This window comes from Lonchura striata, chromosome 24 (assembly GCF_046129695.1).
Source record: "Lonchura striata isolate bLonStr1 chromosome 24, bLonStr1.mat, whole genome shotgun sequence".
Classification (NCBI taxonomy): domain Eukaryota; kingdom Metazoa; phylum Chordata; class Aves; order Passeriformes; family Estrildidae; genus Lonchura; species Lonchura striata.
The window spans coordinates 2,338,089-2,364,870 of record NC_134626.1 but is presented as its reverse complement, the minus strand read 5'-3'; the positions used below and the strand labels follow the sequence as shown (position 1 = coordinate 2,364,870).

At 45.8% G+C, this 26,782-nt stretch overlaps 1 protein-coding gene across 1 annotated transcript; it reads right to left on the bottom strand.

The window, feature by feature from the left end:
* Positions 1 to 416: 416 nt before the first annotated feature.
* LOC110470313 (ATPase family AAA domain containing 3A) lies at positions 417 to 26,358 on the bottom strand. The gene is made up of 16 exons (XM_021529848.2): positions 26,168 to 26,358; positions 25,097 to 25,173; positions 24,357 to 24,458; positions 22,859 to 22,918; positions 21,937 to 22,006; positions 20,967 to 21,132; positions 19,546 to 19,615; positions 17,231 to 17,386; positions 16,974 to 17,030; positions 15,958 to 16,083; positions 15,026 to 15,150; positions 12,168 to 12,219; positions 10,257 to 10,327; positions 7,647 to 7,814; positions 7,271 to 7,379; positions 417 to 800 (listed from the first exon to the last, which is right to left on the bottom strand). Exons 2-16 carry the CDS (start codon positions 25,139 to 25,141, stop codon positions 621 to 623), a joined length of 1,557 nt encoding a protein of 518 aa, XP_021385523.2. The 5' UTR covers positions 25,142 to 25,173; positions 26,168 to 26,358; the 3' UTR covers positions 417 to 620.
* Positions 26,359 to 26,782: the final 424 nt, after the last annotated feature.

Sequence of the window (26,782 nt, the reverse complement as noted above, 5' to 3'; positions counted from 1 at the left end):
CAGCAGTGGGAGCAAAGCCCCACTCATCTCTTTCTTCAGACCATGCTGCATCTGTGTGCCCCAAACTCACCTCTCCATGGAGAAAAGAGGTTTACTTGGGGGAAAAATATGTGGGGCTGCTCTCAGACCACTTGTGTTAACTCCAACTCAAGCAGTGAATCCCCCCCAAATCCACGTTTCTAAGAAAAAATTACCCTGAAGGGCAACTCAAGTGAGCAGGGAGCTGTGTCATGGGCAGGATCTGGGGATAAAAGGGTGAGAAATGCCTCTGCTGGAGCACAAACCCCACAGGTTTAAATGTATGGGAGTGTCAGGTTTGGACAATGCCCAGGTTCCCACAGGTCCTGAGTGCTGGGACACTACAGAAACCCCAGAAGGATTTGGGGTCAGGCCACAGAAACCAACACAGCCAGTGGTATTTCACCAAGGGGTCCTTTAATAAATTCAGTTGCTTCTGCCTTTTTGAACCCATTTTGTTTTTCTGGTGCACTTTAAAACCACGAGACCCATGGCAGGCTGAGGCAGCAGCCCCTCCCTGGCACCACGGGCCGCTCTCCACGGGCGATGCCACCAAACCTTTGCCTTATTTTTTCTCTCTTCACGTGAAGCCTGCAGGTTTCTCACACCGGTGTCCCTTTGGGGAAAGGCAGCAGGGGGTTCCTGGCAGTCTCTTTGTTTGCCTCAGCTCCTTCTGTTTTCAGCCACTCCATCTTCTGCCGGTGCTGCTGCACCGCGTCGGCCACGCGGGCGTCCATCATGGCCTCGGTGAGCACGCCGTCCTCCGAGGCGTAGGCTGCTGCCTGTGGGGACAAGGACACCTCAGACAGCTCAGGGATGGCATTTGCCACCATCAGGGGACATCTCAGACTGCTCCCTCCCTGCTGTTCCCTTCTCCGTGTGTGATTTCCCCCACAACGCTCTCATGGCTAGCGGCGCGCAGAGATCGCCAGCAAGGAGCTCTGCCCACCTCTGGATTTGTTGGGAATCCAAGCCCTTGTTTGCAGAATAAAAAAACCACACTTGGCTCCTTTAAATTTCCTCTCCTGCTCTAAAAGAGCTGCACGTGTGAAGCCGACAAGGTGAAGAGAGGTGGGTGCAGGGGGGTGATGGAACAACTCCATCCAAAGCAACAGAAAATCATTTAAACACTTTCACAGCAGAACATCAGTGCTGGGGGGAACATGGGCAACGTGGTGCCTCTGAAATGATGTTTGATGTGCCTCCTCCTGCTTTCCTCATGCACTCCCTCAGGAACCTCCCCTGCATCACTTCTGTGCTGTGGCTGCTCTCAAATGCCCACAGGACCTTCCCTTCCCTTTCCCCCCACCGCCCTGCCCAGTTCTGCTGGCAAACACGGGATCCTGTGGCTGGGAGAGGAAGCACAAATGTGACCACAGCTCCTTGGGGAAAGGGCTGCCAGCTCCTGCCAGCCCTGTCCCACACAGGGAACAGGCCTGGGAGGCAGCAGAGGGACTGTCCCTTGTGCAGGGGACACAGCAGGACAGCTGGGGCTCAGCCTGGCCACCCTGCAGATGCCAGCACAGCACACGAGGGAAGGATGCTTGTGCTGTCAGCTGCACCCATCTCCAAGGTAACAGAGCAGCCCCCGAGCTGCAGATTTCTAAATCTGGTTCCTCCCTCTGCAAGTGCTCCCGTGAGCAGCTCAGGCAATGAGGGAGCTTGGCTGTAGAGAGATTCCTTGGCTGCACAGAGATTCTCAGGCTTTACAGATCCCCTGGCTTTACAGAGATCCCCTGGCTGCACACAGATTCCTTGGCTGCACACAGATCCCCTGGCTGTAGAGAGATTCCTTGGCTGCACGGAGATTCTCTGGTTTTACAGATCCCCTGGCTGCACACAGATCCCCTGGCTCCACACAGATTCTCTGGTTTTACAGATCCCCTGGCTGCACAGAGATTCCTTGGCTGCACACAGATTCCTTGGCTGTAGAGAGATTCCCTGGCTGCACACAGATCCCCTGGCTCCACACAGATTCCTTGGCTGCACGGAGATTCTCTGGTTTTACAGATCCCCTGGCTTTACAGAGATCCCCTGGCTCCACACAGATTCCTTTGCTGCACACAGATCCCCTGGCTGTAGAGAGATTCCCTGGCTGCACACAGATCCCCTGGCTGCACACAGATCCCCTGGCTGCACACAGATCCCCTGGCTGCACAGAGATTCTCAGGTTTTACAGATCCCCTGGCTGCACACAGATCCCCTGGCTGCACAGAGATTCCTTGGCTGCACAGAGATTCTCAGGTTTTACAGATCCCCTGGCTGCACACAGATCCCCTGGCTGCACAGAGATTCCTTGGCTGCACACAGATCCCCTGGCTCCACAGAGATTCCTTGGCTGCACACAGATTCCTTGGCTGCACAGGGATTGGGATGAGGGCTGGCAGCCCTGCAGCTCCCCACATCCACCCTGCCTGGCCCTAAGGGCCCCAAACTTCTCCCCAGGTCCAGCCCTTGTGTGCCCTGTCCCGGTGAGGAGCACTAACTCTGATTTCACAGCTCACTGCAGTGATTCTGAGGCATCACACACAGCTTCCATCAATTATTGATGGTGCAAAACATCAATTCCAGCAAGGAACGTGTCTGACAGCAAAAGCAGCACAGGAACAAACTCAAGTGTGACTCTTTTACACCTCTCCTGCCCAGGGATGCCCATGGGGCAGAAGACAAAGCCCAGGATGAGCTGTTGCTCTGTCACCACCCCAGTGCTGAGGTTAGAGCTGCCTATTACATCAGTGAGGAGATGGAAGGAGAAATACCTCACTGCAGGAGGAAAAATTATTCCCAGCAATAAGCAAAAGTTACCCGGGTTGGTTTGCAGGCTCCTCTAACCTGTTTTCCAGACCTTTTTTTGGGTGGTTGGACCACAAAAGGTCTCACTGCACAACCAGCAGAGTTGGCAGGTGCTGGATTTTCCTGCCAGCACCATCAAATCCCTTCCCTGTGCAAACCCTTTGCAATCCTTCCTCCAGGCAGGCTGCTGCTCCTGCTTAAAACCAGGAGTAAAGCCTGGCCTCAGGGAGGGAGTGCAGAGAAGGAGCAGGTCTGTAAACAGAGAATTCACTATTTATTATTATTTATTTCTTTCTTCTCAAAGGTTCTTGTGCTGCTCTCACTGCCTGAGCAGGATCCTCAGCACTGAGGGTGCCACAACCTGCCAAATATTCCCAGACCACCTCTCCCAAGCCCTCCTGTCCTCTCTGCAAAAGATGGGAACACTGGAAAGGTTTTGATCAGACCTCACTTACTCCCTTTACATTTTTATTTTTTAATAAAAATACCCCACAGCCCTGGTGGGCTGTTTGAAAATGGAAAAGAAAGAGCTTTCCTGGGAGGCATTTTTGTGCTTGCAGGGCTCAGAGAGGAAGGATGCCTGGCCTGCCCTCCTCCCTGGCACTGCACAGCCCGTCCAGCCCAGGGTGGAACCTCCTGCAAAGCTGTGCAGTTCATGCTCTGCTGATTTTCTCAATGACTTTCTATTTTTAGAAAGCCTTAGGCCCTCGCTGTCAAGAAAGCAAATGGGAGAAGCAGCTGCCCCTTCTGGGAGTAGCTTGCACACACATAAAAATGGTACCAAGCTTCATTTATATTCATACCTCTGCCTCCTGCATGGGCAAGTTTTAACCCTTTTTCTCCAGTGCAGCAATTCCTGTTTTATCCCTCAAACCCAATTATGGAATGGTTTTGTTTGGTGAGGATGGAACAGATGACAAGTCCAGCCTGAATGACCTCATGTTTCATTTCAGCCAAGATTTGTGGTTTATTTTAAACTGGCCAGACTCATCTGTATCATTTAAATCCCATTTATAATGAAAATAGCCTGATGAAAAAAAAAAAAATACAACAGCTATTTTTAAAACATAAACAAGGTTCAGGGAGGAAAAAAAAAAGCTTTTCTGTCAGTGGCATAAAGGCAAGGAAATGACAGGAAGCTCACACTGGGACATAAAACTCCTGGGAATTCTCCTGAAGTGCTGCCAGAAGAGTTTTCCAAGATTACAGCTTGGAATAGTGAAAGGTTGCTTTTAGGTTTTGACATTTTATCTAAAGCACATCAGCAGGCTTGATACAGTGCTGGCAAGTCTGCACACAACTAGAAACAGAGCTGAGGGGAATTTTTAAGGTGAAAATGCATCGAGTCCATGCTAGAGCCATAAAGGGCAATGGAAAAGCACAAGGACAAAAGGGAATGCTCAGACTTCTGCAGAAGAGATTAAAATGGATTTTCAGCACGCACACTCTTAGCTGTGCCAGACAGCAATATTTTTCCCAGTGCTAGAGGTTACACTCTTGGCTTCTCTGCATCTTGTTTTTTTCTCCTGTTGGTAAATTCAGGACAGCCAGAGCCAGACTGAAACAGCAGTGGGTTAGAACTTCATGTAAATGACAGCCAACACATCCCAAATCCAGTTTATGGTGGAGTTAAGCCTCTGAAAGCTGCAGATACTTCTCAGTTTAACTGAGATGGTTTTTAAAGGCATTTTTGGCAGGAGAATCCTCGTGGGAACTCACTGCAAGGGCACAGGACAGAGTGGCCACTGCTGCTGGCTCAGGGAAGAGCTGATGCTAGTGATGCTTTCACCCCCTAAAGCTTCAGAATTTCCCCAAAACCATCTCTGGGATCCAGTTCTGGGAAGGGAAGATGATCCCAGAAGCTCCAAACTCCATCAGGGCCACACAAAGCTTCCCGTGCTCAGGACTGAGCCTCAGGTGTGCACTCAGAAAGGGGCTGCTCACATCAGGCACAGGGTGGGGTTATGGGGTTTGAGCCCTGCAGGGCCCAGAGCTGGACCTGGATGATCCCTGGGGGCTTTTCCCAGCTCAGGATATTCTGTAATCAGATTATTCCCCACCTTTGGCAGGCAGCACCTTGAATTAAAAGAGAATTAAAAGACCAAAAATGGTATTTTGATATGAGATATAAGAAATACAGAGTGTCTAAGCACCCTAAGCTGCTGCATCCAGCCTGGTGAGGATTTTTTGGAGTCAGTTCCTGGTCCCTGCAGCTCCCACCTACCCTGAGCACCGTAGCTATGCAGTTAACTCATCTTGCCAAGCTATTTTTAACTCTGCTCAGCTCCCTGACCCAGTTCAGAGCACAGCCATCCACAGGGGTGCACCAGCACCACGGGAAGGAGAGCAGGAAGGCAGGAATTGGAGGCAGGAAAACACTGCCAGAAAGGCTCGAAGACTGCAGCTTTAAAGATTCCCTGATGCTACAACGAGTCACCAGTGCTAAAACAGGGCCTAAAATCCCAACAGCACCCAGGAGAGCAGCTGGGGGTGAGTAAAAAACACCTGCCTGGAGAGGGGCTGAGGGACTTCACACAGAAAAACCCAAAGGCAGGGAGGACACGTCCTGCCAAGGTTCCTGGCAGGAACAGCAGCTCCAAATTCCTCATCCAAAAAAGGGACAACAAGTCACAGATTCTCATATTTTTATAAGTTTGGTCCATCTGTATATTGGGGGATTAATCTTCCAATTACAGCTTCAGGTAATGAAGGAATTTACCCCAAGTTTGCTGCCCCCAAACTCATTTTTGTTTAACTTTTTTTGGGGCCTGAGGCAGTGAGGTGTCCTTGATTGCCAGGCCTGGAGAGGAATTGTTGTGTCTGCCCAGAATGGGAAAGAGCAGCTCACAGTGTCCATGGAGTTTAGGGTTCTGCACTAAAGAACTGCAGGATTACAAACAGATGAAAAATAGAAAATCTAAAACCTTGAGGCATCACAAGTGATGGAAAAAGGACAATTCTCAGCCCAGCCTGGATTCCCTCATGTCCAGTCCCTGGGCTGCCACTGGCCCCTGGCATGTCCCCCTCCCCTTCCTGACCAACAAGAAATGAGGTCCCTTTATTTTTAACTTTGATTTGAACTTTAACTTTCATTTTAACACAGATGAAGTTTCTTGCTACATCCAACCAACTCAAATATTTCTCCCCACTCCCCTCTCCTGAGTGGTTTTTTATTTAAAGCCTTTTGGGTGTTTCATGAGAGCAGAGAGGAGCACAACAACTTCCTGCTGCAATTTTACACCCAACCTTGTTAATAGTGCTGGCAGCACGAGGTACATTTTTAAATCTGTCAGGGAAAATTAGTCACCCCCACCTTTTTCCTTCCTTCACCAGCACTTAAAGGATAAATGATAAAAGCTGAGGTCATTCCTGGGGAGAAATGACAAACTTACTGATAAGGGGTGATAAAAAGCAAAACATAATTTATCACAACTTCTTATTACAGGAAATAGTTGGCAGCAAAGCCTTTCACATATGTGGGGCAGATGACAGCACACATTTTGAAATATGATTCAATATCACAAAAATTATACAGGAAGATTAACCAGCTGTGTGCCACCAGAGAATAAAATAACTAACAGCACTCAAATTGGACCTCAGCTCATGACTGCTGCAATTGAAATTAATTCATACTAGAAAGGATAAATATTCCTGTCCCTTAAAAAGTGGAAGATCAGTAGTAGAAGGAATGAAATGTACAACTTTAGTTAGACATTTGTAAGCTGCTAAACGATATTAAAAATTTAAGAACTAAACAAAAAGCCACTTTGTTTTTACAATCCCTGAAAGGAAGCTGACATGAGTAGGTTACATGACACACAAATTGGAGCACACTCCTTCAGTTGATATTTCTAGGTTAGTTTATGAAAATACACAATCCAGTAAGGAACTGGCAGCTGTGACAAAACAAGGTGAAAACCTAATTAAAAAAAAAAAAAAAACAAACCAAAAACACTAAAGCTTGGTAAGCATGTGAATAATTGCACTCCAAGTGACTGCATTTCTTATTATTATGTATGGAAGAAATAACTTTTTTTTTTTCAGTTAGTTTTGTTGCTTTCATAGCTCAAGTTGCACTGAAAGGGTTTGGAAGAAAGGAGGGAAGGAGGAAGGTTTAGTGCCCTAATGAGGGCACCAACATCAGGCATCTCTTCTGCTGAGCTTCACCATGAGTGTGGCCAGCATGGGCTGCCCAAAGTGACCCCAAACTCACCTGCTTGACCTAAATTCCATGAGGGATTTCCCATTAGGGATTATCAAAACTGCTCCTATGCACGGGATGAGGAATTATGGTGATATTCCAACACCCACCCCAGAGGCAGCAGTGATCTGGTACCACCCTATGGACAAAGGAAACTTTCACAGGGAGAGAGGATCTGAGACTCCAGAATCAAACCCTCAAACCTCCCTGAAGGGGAAGAGGGAGGCAAAAGGGAGGCAGGAGAAAAGCCCCACTCACCTGCCATGCCACAGCAAGCTGGGAGATCTCCCGGCCGGACATGCCCTCGGTCAGCCTGGCAATCTCTGAGCACTTCTTGCCATAATCAAACTGGGCCAGCTTCAACCTCCTGAAAGGCAGAACAACCTTTTGGTTGATGTGTAGCCACACCACAGGAGTTCCTACAGATTCCTGCTTGCATTACTGCCTCCTGAATTTTAAGGGCACAATAAAAAATCTGGGATGGCGTCGCACTGAGACAGCGAGAGGCATCTCCCAACCCTTGTGCTGCTCGTTGAAAGAAGGTTCATAGACAGAATACACAGGAAAGGGGATGAGGAAAACCAAGGAAAGCAAGAGAATTCTCCAAGGTGGGAGAGTTGTGAGGGGTACTCACTGTTTGCCCTCCGTGGCTGGCTTCAGGACGTGCTGGTCAAAGTACATCCTGACGAGCCGCTCGCGCTCCTCCAGCTGGGGCAAGTCAAAGTTCACCATCTCATCTATCCTGTCATTGATGGCCCAGTCAAACTGCTCAGGCTGGTTGCTTGCTAAAACAAGCATAAACCTGGAATTAGGGGGAAAAAATAAAAAAGGATAGACTGATAAAGCCATAAGAATAAAAATCAATGAGTTCAGTCTGAACGTCGGCAGCTGCCGTGGTCGGGATCAAAGATGTTTCATAGCATGAAAAAAACCCTGGATTTCTTAGAAATAGCTTTAACAGCATCTCAAGCAGCACACTAAAATGTGTTTTGGGCTGTTTAGAACAGTCTGAAGTGTGCAGACCAGGCTCTGCTCCATGATACAGATGTGCTGCTCCAGGTCCTGCTACATTTTGGAGCTGGAAACCCCTTTTTTTTTTTATTGCTTTGTAATGATGCTTCTTCCCTGTGCCAATACTTTAATGCTTTAATTGATGTCACCACTTTAATAGTGCCTAATAATTTGAAATGGGCTTTTAAGCACAGCTATTGGAATATTGATGTCCTTGCTGTCTGGCTGAATCATTGGCTACAAGGGGCCGTGTTCTCTGCTGTCATTTCTGGAGATAACTTGGCCAAGACAAAACTGGCTTTTCTACCAACAAAGACTTGCAGAAACACAAAGCTGAGTTAAGGATTGCCGTGCAGCCTTGATATTCAGCCAGTCAGCTACCCCACAAGATGGTTTTGGGAAGCTGAAGGCAGCAATTCCCAATGCTGGTGACAATTCCCTGCTGAAGGAAGAGCTCTCCTCAGGGTCTCAGCAGAGCAGCCCATTTACACAGCCCATTTCACCCATTCCACTGAGCTCCCACTCATGGATGCAGGGCTGCTCCTTGCCCAGAGCAGCAATAAGGCTGCTCAGAAGTAAAAAGCAGTGTATGAATCACCAGGGCATGTTCAGTGTCCTTGAATGGCTCATGGTTGAATTCAGGGCTGAATTTACTCACTGCAAATGAGAGCTCAGCACCCCCGGAGCTCTTCCAAGGCAATTTAACATCAGGGAAAGAAATAAAGAAACATCCCCAGAACCCAAAAAGCACCCCCAGAGCTCCTCCAACACAATTTAACATCAGGGAAAGAAAGAAACATCCCCAGCACCCAAAAAGCACCCCCAGAGCTCTTCCAACACAATTTAACATCAGAGGAAATAAAGAAACATTCCCTGCCTGTCCTTGATCTTCAGGACAAATATTTATTGTGATTATTCCTGCAAATATCATGAAATAATAATAATTATACTGAGCAATTTATAGAGCAACACCATGGATCATTTCAGAAGAGATCTGCTCTCCTCCCAAAGGGAAAACCAAGGTTCTTGCAGGATCAACACCTTGCTTTCTAACAATTTATCTATTTTAGAAAAACACCTCTTGCCAGGCACCTCTGGGACAGACACACAAGCAATTATCAGTTACAGCTGCATGGGTTCCAACAAGTTCAAGAGACCCCAAGGACAGAAAATGTCCTGGAACAGTGACCTGCCAGGATATTTATTTCAATGTCATGAGGTTACTTAAAAAGTCTTTCATTCCAGCCTCACAGAGGGGAGTTCATCATTAAAAACCTCACTTTCCCCACATAAAGCCAGAGACAACTTTTCTTGTTGGCTCAATTGTGACAAGAGAAATTCTAACAACTAAGTAAAGTTCACAGCAAAAAACCAAATATGATTTGAGGAAGGTGGAGGAAAGGTCACCTCTCTATCATGACAGGCAGGAAATGACTTTGGTTAAACTGAGCAGATCCTGCAAGAACCTTGGTTTTCCCTTTGGGAGGAGAGCAGATCTCTTCTGAAATTATCCATGGAGTTGGTCTATAAATTGCTCAGTGTAAGTATTACTATGTCATATTTGCAAGAATAATCACAATAAATATTTGTCCTGCAAATCAGGGACAAGCAGGGGATGGTTCTTTATTCCCCTTGACGTTAAGTTGCCTTGGAGGAGCTCTGGGGGTGTTTTTTGGGTGCAGGGAGTTCCCATGGAGGTGACAAAGTCAGCAGGGCTGGGGACAGTGACACTGCCACTCTGCTCAGCAAGGAGGGAAGAGCTCTGGGAGCCCACAAGGAGTCAGATGGAAACTCATCTGCCTCAAAGCTCCTGCCCACACAAGCACAAGATGGGAAGAGGTCACTGGAGAGGCACAAGCAGCACTGAAGGGATTTTTCCAGGGAACACGAAGCACCCAGCCAGGATAACTCTGAATTTTTGTGGTAGTGATTTTCCTGGGATCCTGTATAAACAGTAACTCGCCAAGAAAGAAAATATAAACATCAAGACACTCAAAATGTCTAAATACCACCGAAGTTTCAAGGAAAAAAATTTCCTTCTGTTCTGATTTCCAAGTGCCAGGAAAAGTTGAAGGAGGAACAAGCACATAAAGTGAAAGGGGGATATTCTCTGCAGATTTTATTCAACCCCTCAGCAGCACAGATAATTTCCAACTTCCATTTGTACACCAGAGACCCTTTAAAGACTCTCCTCAACCCAGGGAAGTATCAGCTGCTGAAACTGGGTACTCACTTGTTGCTGTGCTGCCCTGTTCTGTGCAGAAATGCATTTAAAGTTGCTCTGAGATCTTCACTGATTTTCTCCTGCAAAGATGAAACCCAAAGGAGGATCAGCTGCTGAGGACTGCAGAGAGGTCAGAGCTTAATTCAGCATTAAGGACAAAGGGAATTCTGTTATTCGACAATTTATTGTCCAGTAATAGAGTTCTGTTTATTGATAATTTGTTGTCAAATGAATTGTCAAATAACAGAATTCTGTTTATTGACAATCTTGTATATAGCCAAGCACTTGCATTTCAGCAGAATCCAAAGCACTGTAACACCTTGGGGAAAAAAATTGATTTATATACCCAGGAAAAAAAGGTTCCAGGAGAGAGACTACAGATTTATCCACACTTATCCAGTGATTTCTTGGTTTCAAACCCAATGCTCTGGCCACTGGCCCAGGTGGCTTTCCCTGCTATTTTAGCTGGGAATTCCAGTGTGATAATTACAGGAAAATAAGCAAAGGATTCACTCACACATCCAAAGTAACCTTCTGGAGAAGGTTTAAATACACAGCTTTTAGGATTTAAATACACAGCTGGGATTGAAGTAGCAGGTCTTCTTTGGATGCACGATGTGGTGACTGACTTTGGAAACACAAATTATTTGTACAGGGGAAGATGCTGCTGGAACTTTGTTCATGTAGCAAAAATCAGTTTTGTAATGAAAACTTTGAAAGATAAAAATCTGTAGGGACAAAGCCCAAACCCTGCAAGGTACCAGCATGAACAACCTTCAATAAATGCTCTTTTCCTTCCTATTTTCCTGCTGCAAAACCCCCAACAAGACTGGGCCACTGATGCCTTTTCCTTGGTCTTAAAATTAGACATGGTTAAGGGATAAAGGGTTTTTATCTTGTAATTAACAAGGATTTTTATGGTGCAGCAATTTGCTAAGGTGGAATACTCTGAAATGTACATTCACAGTAGATAGAGCATGTCTACAATTTTATAGATTTTATAAATTAGTATATTTAATAAAGATGTTTTAATGAGAGGTGTGAATGAATAGTGTGATATTTATTTATTCCAAAGTATTTTCCCTTAGTTGGGTTTAATTTTAGTTTATGAAATGTGTTTTAGAGAGGATTTTGGTATTTTAAGGTAGTGTAGGGTTTTTTGATTTTTAATGGCGAGGCTTTCAGGATGTTTGGGTTTTTTGCCCTAATTAAAATATTAGGACTATGTCAAGATATTAGATGAAATGAAATTACAAGTATTTATTTATTTTTAGCAAAACACCTCTTTCCAGGCACACACAAGCAATTATCAGTTACAGCTACATGGGTTCCAACAAGTTCACGAGACCCCAAAGACAGAAAATAACAGAAAACTGCAAAGGGTCTTGAGAATACATAAAAGGTATTTATGGAACTCTCAGTTCAGTCAGAGAACAGAGAGAGTTCTCTCAAGCTTTGGCCTGGGAAAGTTAGGAGAAAGAATCAAAACAATTATTATCTCTACTCATGTGTTCTGAAGATTGTTTAGCCAAGGTGAGATCCTGGTGATGGTGTTTGGATTCAATAACCCAGCAGACCCACAGCTGTGGCAGGACTCTCAGGAGAGAGAGTCACAAGTTTTTGAGTAACTAGTTAGTGAGAGCTCTTGCTACTGTAATATAGTGTAATACAATATAATCTACTATAAAATAATATAATCATAAAGCAGTTGATCTAGCCTTCTGAACCATGGAGTCAATGCTAATTATTACCCAGCTGGGGACCTGCAGCAACAGGTATTTAAAAGAAAATTCAAAAAATGATCATCAGTTAATCAGATGAGTGCTGAAGCACCTGGCAGCTTTATTTTTTTTGCCTTTTGAGGGCAGATCCAGGCTGGCAGTGCAGCAGGGGCAGAGCAGAGACACACCAAGCACTTACTGTGGCCCTTTTCCTCAGGAACGCGTCGGCCTCGTCCACAAACAGCAGGAGGCTGCAAAGGAAAGCACCCCACAGTAACAGGACAGCAAGTCAGCCTGGGGGAGCCTTTGCTCCTTTTTTTTTGCCATGGACAAGATGGAATTTCTTGTTTTCAGATGTTTATTAGTTCTTCTCTATGTTAGAGTGTCACAAAACCTGAGTTCTGCAGCACTTCACTCCAACAAACTAAAAATGGAGCCCTGTCTCTCTCTCTCTCCAAGGCCTTTTTAAAGACAAACTGTCCAATTAAGAAATAACACCTAAATTATTTTTACTTTTAACCCAATAACCAACGTGGCCTGCAATGCAGAGTATTTAATCCAATTGCATAAAACCACCCAAAGCCATGGAGAAGAAGGTGAAGAAGGAGGAGGAGAAGGTGAAGAAGGAGAAGCAGAAGGTACAGGAGAAGAAAGAGAAGGTGGAGAAGAAAAAGGTGAAGAAGAAGAAAGAGGAGGTGGAGAAGAAAAAGGTGAAGAAGGACCAGCCCTCACCCTAAAACCTCCATCTTGCTCTCTATATATCACCACATTCTAAAACCCCAAACTCTGAGTTTCCCACCCTTCTCTCCAAACTCCCCCCCACAATCCCAGCTCTGCCATTCCATTTTGGAACCTTCTCCACAGCCCCAGGTCAGTGCAGGGTTCTCCTGGGGGTCAGAGCCTGGCAGCACAGAAGGGCTGGAATTCTCAGGGTTCCAAGAGGCTCAGCTGGCTCCAGGATCCTCCTGCCCCACTGCCAGGCACCCACAGCTGCCAACACCCAAAGGATTGCACAAGGAACCTCATTTCTAAGGCAGCTTTTCAAGCTGCAGCAACCTGTCCGTGGAGCACCTGGCTCAGCCCAGCAGCTGAAAAATGGATTCATTTCACACAGCTCAGGCCATAAATCTGCCCCCAGGCCTCTGGAGTTCTGGTACTGCTGTTCAGAAGCAGATTGAAGCAAGACTAAGGCACATGACCTTAAACTCCTGTAGATTTCTAAATCTAGCTGGGAGTTTTCGTAGGCACAGTCTGCAGTTTGTGGCTGGCAGTGCTGGATGTTACTGCCAAGCTGCAGCAGATATTTGAAATTTACACCTGCTGAAGTCTGAGTGATATTTTAGCATTCCCTTTTCTTCAGAGAGATGTGTGCAAGGGCACAATACAGAAATCTTGGTGGCAGTGACACCTCCATGCCATTTCTCTTCCTTATGCCACTCTGAAAAGCTCAAAGCAGAGTCCTCTCCTCAGCCTGCTTTGTTATTTTGTGAGGTTTTTCTTTTCCAAACCACAGCAGCACTAATGTAATGGTTTTACTACCTGTGGAGAAGTGAATTAATAAAGTCCATGAATTATTCACCAAAATAAATTCACTTATAACCTAAGGGCAGTGCTCTACCCAAGGGACTGAGCCTGTAAAGATGTTTATCAATAACAGAACCAGGTTGCTCATAAAGCTGTCACAGCTTGTATTACCTCCTTGCCTAACTTCAAACCCAGCTGTCTTCCAGGGGATTTCAGGCCTATTAACATCTTCTACCCAGCCCCAGCTTCTCCAAATATTCTCTGCAGAAAAGTGGCTGTTATCACAATTTCAGCTATTAAAGGCAACAGCTAACAGAATTAAATATGCTTAAATACTTCAGTGCTACTGGAGGTGAGAATATTGATTTTATGGACACATTTAAGTTTTGATCAGGAAGTGCAGAAAGCTGAAATGCACAGACATTTTTATTAGGGCAGAGAAATTCAGACCCAGGCAGTGCTGTAAAAGAATTCCTTGATGGGAACATCCAGCTGAGTATCCTCACATCTCTTCCAACTTCTCACTTAAATTCTCAGCTCACTTAAATTCTAACACCTTCCCTTCTATAGCTCTTTAGGATAGAAGCTTAAAAATTTAAATCCTGCTTTTAAATCCCTGCTTTTTTTTACTTTGTAAAGGGAAATAGAAAGATTTAGATGATGAATGAAGCAAGGATTAAAAGAGACACTGCAAGATAATGTCCATCTCAAGCAATGAGAGAACACATAAATCACTGGGCAGCCACATTTCCAGATCTGAGATGAAACCAGCAGAAAACCCAAAGTGACACCTCCTGAAAAGTTCAATATTGAATTTTACCATCCTGGCTGGACAAGCAACCTCTGCACTGAAAAAATCCATTTACAATGCTAGGAGCAAATTAACGACACACTCCTACAAAATCAGGGAGCCAAAATTCAGCCTCAATGTGAGAAATCTCTGCAGATAAAAATTTGCTTTTAAAGGTGACTGAAAAAGCAGAAGTTCTTTTTTGTGTTTGTGATTTTTGTACCTGATGTCAATGGCTTTAGCATCTATCTCCTCCTTATCCTCTTTTATTTCTTACAATTCACTCTTCCTGCTTGAGACTCAAAAGTAAACCAGAAGCTGGATTTTAATACTATCAGTGTTTAAAATCTGAGCAGTTGCAACAGGGAACATCCAGAGTGTGAACATCTATTTGTGCTAATCTTCTAATTACTGTCAGATCATTAATCACCCTGAAGGAAATTTGTCCCAGCTTTCAAGTGGGCAGAAGTCTCCTCCTGCTTGGTGAGATCAGACAATCAAATTATGACTGATCTGGAAAAGTTGGTGCATGAAGGGTTTGAGAGAACAGAAAAGCAAAAGTTTCCAGCTTTTAAAATATTACTAATTAACAAGGATTCACCCATTCTAGGAAAACTCCAGGAGATTGTGTGTTACCTTACTCAAAAACAGCGACTGAGGGGCTGAACTACACTGGTGTAGTTTGTGGTGAGGGTTTTTTGAGCCAAAACCCAAACTGAGGATTAAATCAAAACTCAACTTACCCTCTCCTACTGGTGTTGGCCCAATCAAAGAGTTTGTGCATGGCTGTGACCCCTTCCCTGCCCATGGGGGCCACGTCCCCTCCTGTCATGATGGCATAATCCATGCCTGAGTGCACAGCTAATTTCTGCAATGAAACAAAAAACAACAAATTAAACCTTTTCTTTCACTGCAAGGCCATGGAGGATGAAGAGGGAATGAAAGCAGTTTAGTCCTGTCACTGTGCTGGTTTGAAAAGGGGAGTTTTTTGCTTCTTTATGTTCTTTATCACTTTGTGGCAATTTTAACTTGTGTATTGTTTATTTTTTTCCATTTCTGTCCATCTCTATTGGCTTTAGAAACCCAAACTAAGTGGTTTTAGAAATCCAGTAGGTGCCATACAAAGCTTTAGGTGCCATCATCTCAGAAAACTATTGGGGTAGGGGTTTCACGTACTGATGTAAGAAAAAAAAAAATCAACTTGCATCAATTTGGCAAATCTGTCACTGTTAAAAAGTTGATGAAACCTCAGGTCTTGTGGACAAGCACCGAAAAGCAAGGGAAAAAATCAAATTCTGACTCAAATCCATGTAAAAATCATCCTGGCAGTGCCTCAGCACATGGAACCATGCCTGTGTCTGCTCTGGAGCAGGGAAGAGCCATTTAGCCAAGGGCACAAAGCCACCAGAGGTGGGTATGAAGTGGCTGCTGCTGTGATTCCCACAAATCCCAGTTGCCAAGGGCCTTTCCCAGATGGAAAGGCTCCTCTGCTCCCTCTCAGCACCAGAATCCAAGTGGCTGAAGCAGGCAGGCTGCCTTTCCTCCCACCCCAACAGGAACACAATGTTTATGCAACACTCCAGCAATAATTTCAGCCCAGGGAGGCTCCTCAGGCCCTGGAATTTTCAGAACACTTTGCAAGGTGCAGGTTGGCAGAATCTTGGCAGGGTTTTACCTTGGCAAACAGAGTTTTTCCAGTGCCAGGGGGACCGTACATCAGAATATTCCTGTACAGGCTTTTGTTCTTTTTTGTGTTTCTTGTTGCTATGGCAATGTCTCTCACACGTGCTTCCAGCTGGGGCTGCAAGAAAAGAGTTAAATTTAAAGATCAGAAGGTACCAAAAGAGCTGCACCTACCAGATTCCCAGATCAGTACCTGCAGGAAGGAGGCAGCACTCCAGGATCAAGCTTTTAAGTCTTAACTTCAGCTGCTCATGACTCCACACCAAGGTCATTTCCTGTCCTATGTGAGGATTTACTTGATTTTCTGTCCACTTGGCTACAATTCTTTCATAAGAAAAAGCAGCAGTGCAGGAAGGAGAGCAGTGACTACTCTAGGAACAGATAACACCTAAATATTCACTTCCTAATGGATGCCCTGGGAGGGATATGTCAAAACATAAGCAACTCTTTGCAGTGCTAATTCCTTCTCAAGTCATAAACTCATGTTTATATTACTACTGCATTTGGGGATACTGGGAGAGAGCTATTCCTGCAGGAGCATTTTCTCTCAGCAGCTTCAAGCAGCTCTTAAATTTGCCTGATAACCAGGAATCAAATCCAGAAGCAAACAGACAGAAGTAGCACTAATTAGCAAGTTGTGGGCAAATGCACACAATATTTAGATTTTTTTGGCCTAGAAGCAGGTCTGGGTTCAGTAATCCTTAACTTCAGATGGCACAAGTGGAATTCTGAATCTTTACATGCTGACTACAGAGAGAAACTGCAGCAGAGCAAGGTCTGAACTGAGACTTCCAACTGCTCTTCACAGAGGAAAAAAAGGTGAACAGGCTGCTTAATGCATGTCACACTGAACACAGCAGCTTATTTATGGTCTCAGTGTCCCAAGGGTGCTATGACTCCAAAACTGCTGGAATTACAGCTTTAGAAGTGAGTTTAAGGAACCAGCAGCTCTTATTTAGAATCCAAAGTCATCCTTCACAGCCCACGACAGGAAAACAGAGTACTCACACTGAGAACAACTCCTTCAAGGGCATCCTGAGCCTTGCTGGTGAGACGTTTACCAACCTTGAGAGGACAAATTCAGTTACTCACAGGTAGAAAAAAATCCACATTTTGACAACTCACTTGGACCAAAACATCTTCCAGAAAAATACCAGTGGGCTCGGCCCATCCATTCCACCTCCAATATTCTGTTTATTCAGACCCACTGACAATCCCAGCCTGAGTTTTGCTGAGTGTAACACAGAAACAAAGGGGAATTTTACCTTGATAGGATGTTTCAGAGCCTCCAGCACCGTGATCCGGGAGGTTTCCCTCACCAGGGAGGGTTTGCCCAGCCTTGCCTCTATGTAGCGCCCTGCTACAGCCGTGGCATTTTTGGCAGAATAAACCCCCACTGCCAACAGGGTCAGGCCTGCCACCTGCAAAAAATAAGGGGGAAAAGATGAGCAAAATCACTTGGCAAGGCAGTGCTGTTGTGTGCAGCCTGCCCTGTGGTGGGGAATTAAGATTCAGGACAAATGCTGAGCAGGAGGGGTTTATTTTTGGTAAGGTGTTTTATCCCTGCTCAGACAGTCAAGGTCTCACACTCCCTGACGGCTCTTGCACAGCAAAAAAAGAAAAGCAGAGGAAGCACAAGTGAAGCATTTAGTCCTGAATCCAAAAGTACATCCTGGCCAAAAAATGTGGGGATGTCCAGATTTTCAACTACATTGAGTAATGAAGATAAAACAGCCACATCAGCCAAAAAGCGTGGGGCTGGATTTTCAACTAAATTGAGCAATGAAGATAAACCAGGTGCTGCCTGCCAGAATGCCCCTGACCACACCAGAAAATGCAAGCTGAATTACAGATGCCAAGGTAAAACAGCTGAATTGTGGCTGCCACCAAGGCAGGGCACAGAGGGGAACAAAAAGAGAATATCTGCTAAAGGTGACAGCTCTGCCAGCCCCAACACAACAGGGAATTAGGGGCTCCAGAGGAGCAACAAAGCCAAAACCATCATGGGAATGGCCACCAGGGGAATGGGAATGGCCACCATGGGAATGGGAATGGCCACCAGGGGAAGGGGAATTACCATCACTCACTGGGCTGCTCCTTCAGAAACCCCACAAAATCAGCCATTCCCATCAATTTGCCAGTGAAGCAGAAAGACTCCAGACTTTGGAGTCAGCTTAAAGCTGATGCCAATAATTTATATCAGAGACAAGAGCAAACTGCAGTAATTGCTTTTAAAATAAGCTGACTTCTCCTGCAAGCACAGATCAGGGTCAAAAGCCTCAAGGACAACAAGGATGGCACTGTTCAATAAAGCATGAGGCACCATCTGTTAGCTCTCACTCTGCTGAAATGTGTGACATCACTTCTGCTCTGGGTGGAAACATGAAGGGATCAGAACTGTGAGATGCAGAGAGTGAGGGATCTCCACACCTAGTTCAGCTCAGACACAGAACAGATTTCACCTTTTTAGCAGCTCCCTCTAAAAGCAGTGCCATGATCTCATGCTCTCTTAGACCACCCAGCACAAAGTTTCCTCTGCCTGGATGGATCTGAGGCCACTTTCTCAGACTTTTGGACTTCACTGATGTTCATGTCACAAGATACAGAGACACAGAGCTTTAAAAATGAGTTCTGCATCAAACAAGAATGCAACTGTCCACTCTAAAAATCAGTCTGATTACAGTCTACCTATTTGTCATAAAGTAGCAAGCAAAGGGATGGGTGTCTGATAAATAAAGTCAATTACACTAAAACCACAATGAACCAAAAAAAATTGAAGTAGAACCTTTGGGGTTCTGCTTGGCTGGGAGAAGGCAGAGAAAGAGCAGTCCTTAGAATAGACAGAGCTGAAAATTCAGCTTTCATTTACAAGAATCTTAAAATAACTGACTGGTTCTTACCTTATAGTAATTTCAAACTTTTCAAAGCAACAGAAAAGATGAATTCCAGCTGTATTATCTCCTTTCTAAAAATATACTTGCCTTTTTATTTTTTTTTTTTTTAAGCTAAATGTCCCAAATTCACAAGAGAAGAGCATGTCAGAAGCAAAAATGACCATAATGCAGGAAATTGGTATCTGGGTCAAGTGAATGCACAGCTCAAAGCACCAAGCACTGATCTACAAAAGGCTCTGAATGCTGCAGACACCCCAGGTACAGATGACAAAAGGAGCCACTGAAAGCTTGGCTTGTCCTCCCCAGAGCTCTCAGGCAAAGGATGTTTTGGATCAGCCTGTGTGTATAAAATCAGAGGGTGGAGCAGGTGGTGGTGACTGATTTAAAGCAAAATTTCTATTTTAACCAGCCACACTATCAAAAATATATTTTCATTGTTGTTTTGCTCTACGTATTATACTGAGAAACAACTTCATGTCCCCAAGATTCCACTGCCAAACTCTTTTTATCCTGTGAAAAGATGCTGGTCTGGCTTTTAATCAATTTATTTAGCACACTTAAAAGTTCTCTAAGTGCCCTTTAGGTTTACATCAAAATTAGATATAAAGCTGTGGCACAATCAGGAGTTTAACACACATTTACAGACAGGCTTTTCTGGAAGTTACTGACAGGTTTCCCAACCTTACCGTGGCTGTGACTTTATCCCAGTCTGTCACAAAAGCACGGAATCCTTCCCCAAAGAGCATCCCAGCTGTCCTGTGGCAAGCAGGAGAGAAAAGGATTTCAATATATTCAATGATAAATTTTAAAGGCAGGCTTTCAGATTGTATTGAAGTTGCTAATCTTCTTCAGAACAAGTCAAAGCTAAGGGATCACCTCAGAATTGGAACATGAACAAGCATGGAAAATATATTTATAATCATCTGATACCTACACCTGAGCTGGGATTAAATCCAGAAAAGCACCTGGCCTTAAGATGGTATCAATTTACTTCTTTAATGCATTACTTGTGCTGAACTAGAGGTATTTAACTCTAAAGCTTTTTTGGTTCAAAATCTCAAAGGACCTAAAATTAACCAATTCCAAAGCTAAACACTCACCCCTGTGGAGCCAAACTGCATGATACTTTTGTGATGGATGTTCTGAAAGAACTGAGGGGAACTGAAAGAACTGAGGGGCTCTCGGAGCTGCCGAGCTCCAGGACTAGAGAACAAGGCTTGAAATAATCTGCTAGAAAAATTCTATCACTGTAAATGTCCATGGTTGCCATTCAGGTGACAATGTAGCAAGACAAGCTAGAGAGTTCACACAACACTGGAATTCCTCAGAGGAACAAAGCCCAACACCTGGAGAAACACCAGGCTGAAATTTCTCAGAGGAACCCCATGTTCTCCCACGTGAGAACACACGTGGAGAAGCACCAGGCTGAAATTCCTGAGGAACAAACCCCAGGTTCTCCCATGTGTGGGGACACACATGGAGCAGCACCAGAGAAATAAACACCAGGTTCTCCCACAGGCTACGACACACCGGGAACAGCTCCAGAGGAACAAACCCCACATGTGGGGACACACGTGGAGAAGCAGCAGAGGAACAAAGCCCAGGTTCTCCCATGTGCTGTGACACACGTGGAGAAGAACCAGACTGAAATTCCTCAGAGGAACAAAGACCAGGTTCTCCCACAGGCTGGGACACACTTGGAGAAGAACCAGAGGCACAAACCCCAGGCTCTCCCACATGCTGGGACACACGTGGAGCAGCTCCAGAGGCACAAACCCCAGGCTCTCCCACATGCTGGGACACACGTGGAGCAGCTCCAGAGGCACAAACCCCAGGTTCTCCCATGTGCTGGGACACACATGGAGCAGCTCCAGAGGCACAAACCCCAGGCTCTCCCACATGCTGGGACACACATGGAGCAGCTCCAGAGGCACAAACCCCAGGCTCTCCCACATACTGGGACACACGTGGAGCAGCTCCAGAGGAACAAAGCCCAGGTTCTCCCATGTGCTGGGACACACGTGGAGCGGCTCCAGAGGCACAAACCCCAGGCTCTCCCACATGCTGGGACACATGTGGAGCAGCTCCAGGCCCTGCCTGCACCCACTTGAGGGACTCGAGCACGGTCTGGCGGTGCTCGGCGGCCTTGAGGCGGATCTGCTCGCGGATGATGTCGGCGTTCTCGCGCTCGGCCTTGGCGCGCGCCCGCGCCTCCGCCTCCACCCGCAGCATCTCGTTCTTGTGCCGCAGCTCCATCTCCCTCTCCACGGTAGCTTGGGTAAAAAAAAAGCAGCAGAGAAGGCAAATTTTTGGGTGGCTTAATGCCAAGGAGAAGGAAAATCCCAGGGAAATCGCTGTGCAATGGAAGGAAGAGAAGCAAAACGGAGCTGCCGGTCCCAAAGGGGATTTTGGAAGATCTGTTACTTCAAACATGGAACTGTGTGAAAGGAGAACAAATGAGAAATCCTGGAGTAAAATAACCCAACCCTACAGGGTTTCACCACTGGGCTGTTTTATTCAGGCTGCACTTCCTTCACTGGATGGCAGCACAGCTGGCCACATCTGTGCTCGGAGCAAACACCCTTCCCCATCCCATTCAGCCAAACACTAATTAAAATTAACATTTCTGAGACTTGCACCCTCGTGGAGTTCTGCAAACCCAGGAATTATGGAAATTCCCAACAACAAACTAAGCAATTTCACACCACAGTTTTTTTATTTTCTGCAGGAAGCTGAATGGAGATGAGGTGATACAGATTCAATCAGTCCTCCCAGAAGATATTTTGTTTCTCTTCCCTCCTCAAAACTGGTTCTATTTTAGGTTGTTCCAGTATGAAATCAGAATTTCAGTTATTCTACCAAGAGATGCTGACAGTTCACTGGGAAATCCAGGAGTGACAGGGCACATGTTTAGGAGTGCAGCCCTTTCTAAAACTAACCTTGGAAGCAATTGGTAATTTTAGCTCCTGGGATTTACCTGTTCTTGCCAATCTGACCTCAAACACAGCATGGACACGAAGATCAGCACAAGGATTCCATGTGCCCTCACACCCTCAGTAGCTGAACAAAACACTCACCTCGCCTCATGGCCTCCTGCTTCTGCACAGATTCCTCCTGCTTCCTCAGATTCTCCTCATTAGCAAGTTGCTACAGGGAGAGATGACAGCAGAAGAGATGTTGATGTTGCAATGACTCCATCAAGTGTAAACTTAACTGCTACTGATGCCAGGTTTTAGCTTTTCTGTTTTTCAGATTCTCTACTGATGCCTCAGCTTTTAGCTTTTCTATTTTTCAGGTTCTCTACTGATGCCTCAGGTTTTGGCTTTTCTATTTTTCACATTCTGTGCTGCTTTAGTGTGTGGCTCGGAGCTCCACATGAGGGGATGCTGAGCTCTCTGCACAGAGCAGAGACAAAACAATTCCTGCTCCAGCTGGGCACCAAGGACAAATGATCCAAATCTCAGCCCAGGAGCACCAACAGCGTGGGCTGGAGAGAGAAAAACAAGCAGGATGGGACTGATGGGCTGGAGCTGGAATGGGACAATGAACTCCAAGGTGCCAATGGAGCAGAACTGATCATTTTGTGACCAACCATCCATTTTTTGGGCCCATTTTGGTTCATCTTGGGTGCAGCCCTAGCTGGGCTCTTGTGCAGCCCAAAGTGGATCCATTGAGGAGATCCTTTCATAAATCCCTGATTTATTCTTTAGCTCTGTCCAGTCTCTGTTCTAGGCCAGCTTTTACAAGGCATCACTACAAATATTTTCAAGAAGCTGCTGCTCAGGTTGAAGTGTGTTTTCCTCTCCCCATCTCCCAGATTTTTCCTCCTAATTCCATTCTTTGTCCTAATGCCCAGCCCTTGATGTGCACTGCTGATGCTGAGCAGATAATACAGATAAACAATGCCCAGCAGGTCAGGGAACAGCTCCAGAGCATCTCTTGGAATTCAGAAGGCTCCCAGCCCATTCCCAGCTGGATCAGAGCAGGAACCATCCCTACCTGCTGTCGCATTTGCTCGTCGTAGCGCTGCCGTGCCAGTTTGTCCTGGTACTGGGCTCTCTTCAAAAAACAAAACAGAATACACAGATTAGGCAGTTAAAAAACAGCCTGCTCCTCAGGGAATTGAGGTTCAGGAGGAAAAAACAACAAATAAAATGGGAAAATCCACACCAACAAAAAATTATCCTGGATTTGAATGTGAACAGGGCCAAATATCCTCACTCAGCACCAAAAACTCTTCTGTGCTGAGAAATCTCTACAGTGTGATTTCATTTTATGGTATCACAGATGTCAAGGCAAAGAGCAAGGTTTCGTGGCCCAGAAAAAGATATTTCAGTGGGAAAAAAAAGGTTTTCATGTTCTAAACCACATTATCTGGACTGGTGACTGCAAGCAACAGAACTGCCAGGATGTGCTGATGGGCTCTGGTTTGGATAAAGATTTACTTGTTCCTCATTAATTCCTCTTATCAATCACTGTAACTCCAAATCAACCCAAGTCATCTCCACTGAACTGGAATTGGGCTGAGGATCCACATCTACTGTGTGCCAGGGGTGACATCATTCTCCATTCCAAACACAGAGATAGCAGAAAAGCTTGGGAATTATCTCCTCAGCACCAGTAAAACACCATGGAATAAACCAAGACTGAGACTGCTGTGATTTCAGATAACCTCTGAGTTTGCTGTGACCTCAGATGATGCCCTGGGAGCAGCAGGAGGTGAAGGAACAACCCCAGAGAGCAGCTGAGTGTGCAGCTGTTTCCTGGGCCAGCCCTGCTCAAAGTCCAAACTCTGCCAGGGTAAAAGCAGCACGTGCCAAATCAACAGTTCTAGCAAACTTCCCAAGCTGGAGAATTGGAATAAATCAATTAGAATGAATCAATTACCAAAAACCATTAGAATTAATCCATTCCCTCATCTCCTGTGCTCTTAGAGTAAGAAATCCCCAGAATTTAGCTTTTAACATTAAGGCCAGCTGTTGTTTTCCCTGTTTCAGGATTATTGCCACATCAGCCACTCAAGCTAAAACAAACCAACTCTGCTCCAAACAACTCAGATTTGCATCATTTCTCCTCTTAAGATATTATTTCCTGTTTATTTCAGAAGAAATAGGGTTTCAAGCTACTTAAGAAATCCAAATAACTTCAGAGCCATTTCATCTTTAAAGGCTTAATTTTTCATTCAGTTGACAAACCAGTATTCCTCAACATTTCCCTGAAAAGCCCTTTAGGAAAATCCCAAAAAAACACAGAAAGAGAAACTGCTACCACTAGTTCCTTTGGATGTTCAAGAACTTGGGAACAAAAGTCCAAGAGGATTAAAAATCCAGCTCAACATCACAAATCCAGGACAGAACATGGGCTCAGTGAACACCCCCAGACCACCTCTCCCCAAAAAAGGGATAATTAAAGGGATAATTAATGCATCACCGCCTTTTCTATAAGGGAAGATACAAACAAAATCTACCCTCACTTGGCTTCCCCCTCATTCCCTTACTGCTTGATGCTGTTTGGTTTCTTCATTGAGTGTTTTCCTTCTCTCTTCTGCCTGCACCCGGATCTGCTCATTCTTCAGCTGTTCTATGGCAGCTTCGTACTCCTGGTACAGAATCAGAGAATTTAACCACCAGAAATTCACACATCATCCTGTACAGAAACTCTGCTGACAATCACATTCCAAGAAATCCCTCTGTATTCAGAGTGGTACCCATAAAACATGGCCACTGACACAATAAAGTTAAAAAATGATGACAAATAGAAATAATAAAATATTATAATATATTATAATTGAATTTATAATAAAAATTAAATTCTCAATGCTCCTAAGAAATACCATCGACCATTTCAGGATTAAACACAATTTAGAAAAAACAATCCCTAAAGTCCTTTATAAGAGAAACAGAAATCTGTCCTTCACCCAGCTACTTTACAGCTCCCACAGAAACCCTTTGTCATTCCCCAAAACCAGCAGAGATACTCCAGGAGTCACAAAACCACTGAGGACATTCAAGTTTTAACCAAAGCCACAAAAAACTGTGTCAGAATTAGCCAAATTAGCTGGGAGTCACTTTGCAGAATTACTTTTTTTTCCTCCTCCTAAAGGCAAATAACTACAATTTGCTGAAGCTGAACACAAAGGAAAATTTATCATCCTCTGCAGAGGAAAAACTTTTACTTTTGTCCCTCCCAAACCTGGCAGCTGCCTGAGGAGTTCCAAGGTGAGGAATTGCAACCCACCTTCAGTTTGGTTTGCTGCTCCAGCTGCAAGGTCTGCTCCTGCATCTGGGCAAGGCTCAGAGCATCTTTTGCATGGCCTGGAGGAGGGGAAGAGATCATGGACAGCTGGTGTCTCAGGTTTTAACTTTTCTGGTTTTCAGATTCTCTAATGATGCCTCAGGTTTTGGCTTTTCTATTTTTCACATTCTCTGCTGCTTTAGTGTGAGGCTCTGAGCTTCCCACGAGGGGATGCTGAGCTCTCTGCACAGAGCAGAGACAAAACAATTCCTGCTCCAGCTGGGCACCAAGGACAAATGATCAGATGGAATTCTTCAGTGTCTGTGGAGTTTTCTATTTTTCTGATTCACACACACACCAATCTAAGCTTCTTCCAAGGGTGTAGATTAAATCCTTCAGTGTCTGTGGAATTTTTTATTTTTGATTCTGACACACACCAATCAAAGCTTTTTCCAAGGGTGTAGATTAAATCCTTCAGTGTCTGTGGAATTTTTTATTTTTCTGATTTTCATACACACCAATCTAAGCTTCTTCCAAGGGTGTAGTTTAAATCCTTCAGTGTCTGTGGAATTTTTTATTTTTGATTCTGACACACACCAATCAAAGCTTTTTCCAAGGGTGTAGATTAAATCCTTCAGTGTCTGTGGAATTTTTTATTTTTCTGATTTTCATACACACCAATCTAAGCTTCTTCCAAGGGTGTAGATTAAATCCTTCAGTGTCTGTGGAATTTTTTATTTTTGATTCTGACACACACCAATCTAAGCTTCCTCCACGGGTGTAGATTAAATTCTTCAGTGCCTGTGGAATTTTCTATTTTTCTGACACACACACCCTCCCAGCTCTCTGCTCCAGAGAGGAACATCCCCTCAGATGAAACCCTTCAGTGTCTGTGGAATTTTCTCGCAAACACCCTCCCAGCTCTCTGCTCCAGAGAGGAACATCCCCTCAGCTGGAACAGCCCCTCCATCCCTCACACCCTGGTGCAATTTCCCGGGCACCGCTCTCCTGCCGTCCCACGGAGCAGAGCCTTTCCCCCTTTCCCCCGAGCCCCGCCGCCCTCCCCTCACGCACGGGACGCGTCCAGCTCCCGCGCCGCCTTGGCCGCGCGCTCCAGGCCCGTGGGGTCGAAGTTGCTCCATTTGTCCTTGGGCGTCTGGCGGTCCCCGGAGCCGCCAGCCCCGCCGGCGGGCACGGGCGGCAGCGAGAGGCCGCTGCCGGAGCCCGGGGGCGCCGCGTCCCCGCCGCCGCCCGGGGCAGCGCCGCGGTTGAGCCCGAACAGCCACGACATGAGGGCGCCGGCACGCGGGGGGCGCGCCGCGGCCCGCGCGCCTGCGCCGCAAGGCGGACCGGCTTCCCATTGGCCCGCCGGGGGTGCTGCGCCACGCTCTGATTGGTGAAGAGGCGCCGCGCCACGCTCTGATTGGTGAAGAGGCACGGCGGCCCGCGCGCCTGCGCCGCAAGGCGGACCGGCTTCCCATTGGCCCGCCGGAGCGCCGCGCCACGCTCTGATTGGTGGAGAGGAGCAGCGTGTGGGGTTTGATTGGTGGAAAGAGGCGGGAGGGGAGGGAGAGCCGTGTGGGGGACGGAGCGCCGGGAGGGACACGCGGGGCTGGCGGAGCTTCCGCGTAGCAACGGGAGTGAGGGGCGCGGCCTTGGGTTATCCCGGGATTGCTTTGGGATTATCCC

Bases quoted from the DNA above. Each gene is read 5' to 3' on its own strand.
- LOC110470313 (XM_021529848.2), bottom strand. From the start codon at position 25,141: ATGCAGGAGCAGACCTTGCAGCTGGAGCAGCAAACCAAACTGAAG. The intron at 17,387-19,545 runs GTAAGGTTGGGA...TATTTTTTGCAG, and splicing joins GGGATAAAGTCACAGCCACG to GTGGCAGGCCTGACCCTGTT. The intron at 7,380-7,646 runs GTGAGTACCCCT...TCTGCCTTTCAG, and splicing joins CCAGCCACGGAGGGCAAACA to GAGGTTGAAGCTGGCCCAGT.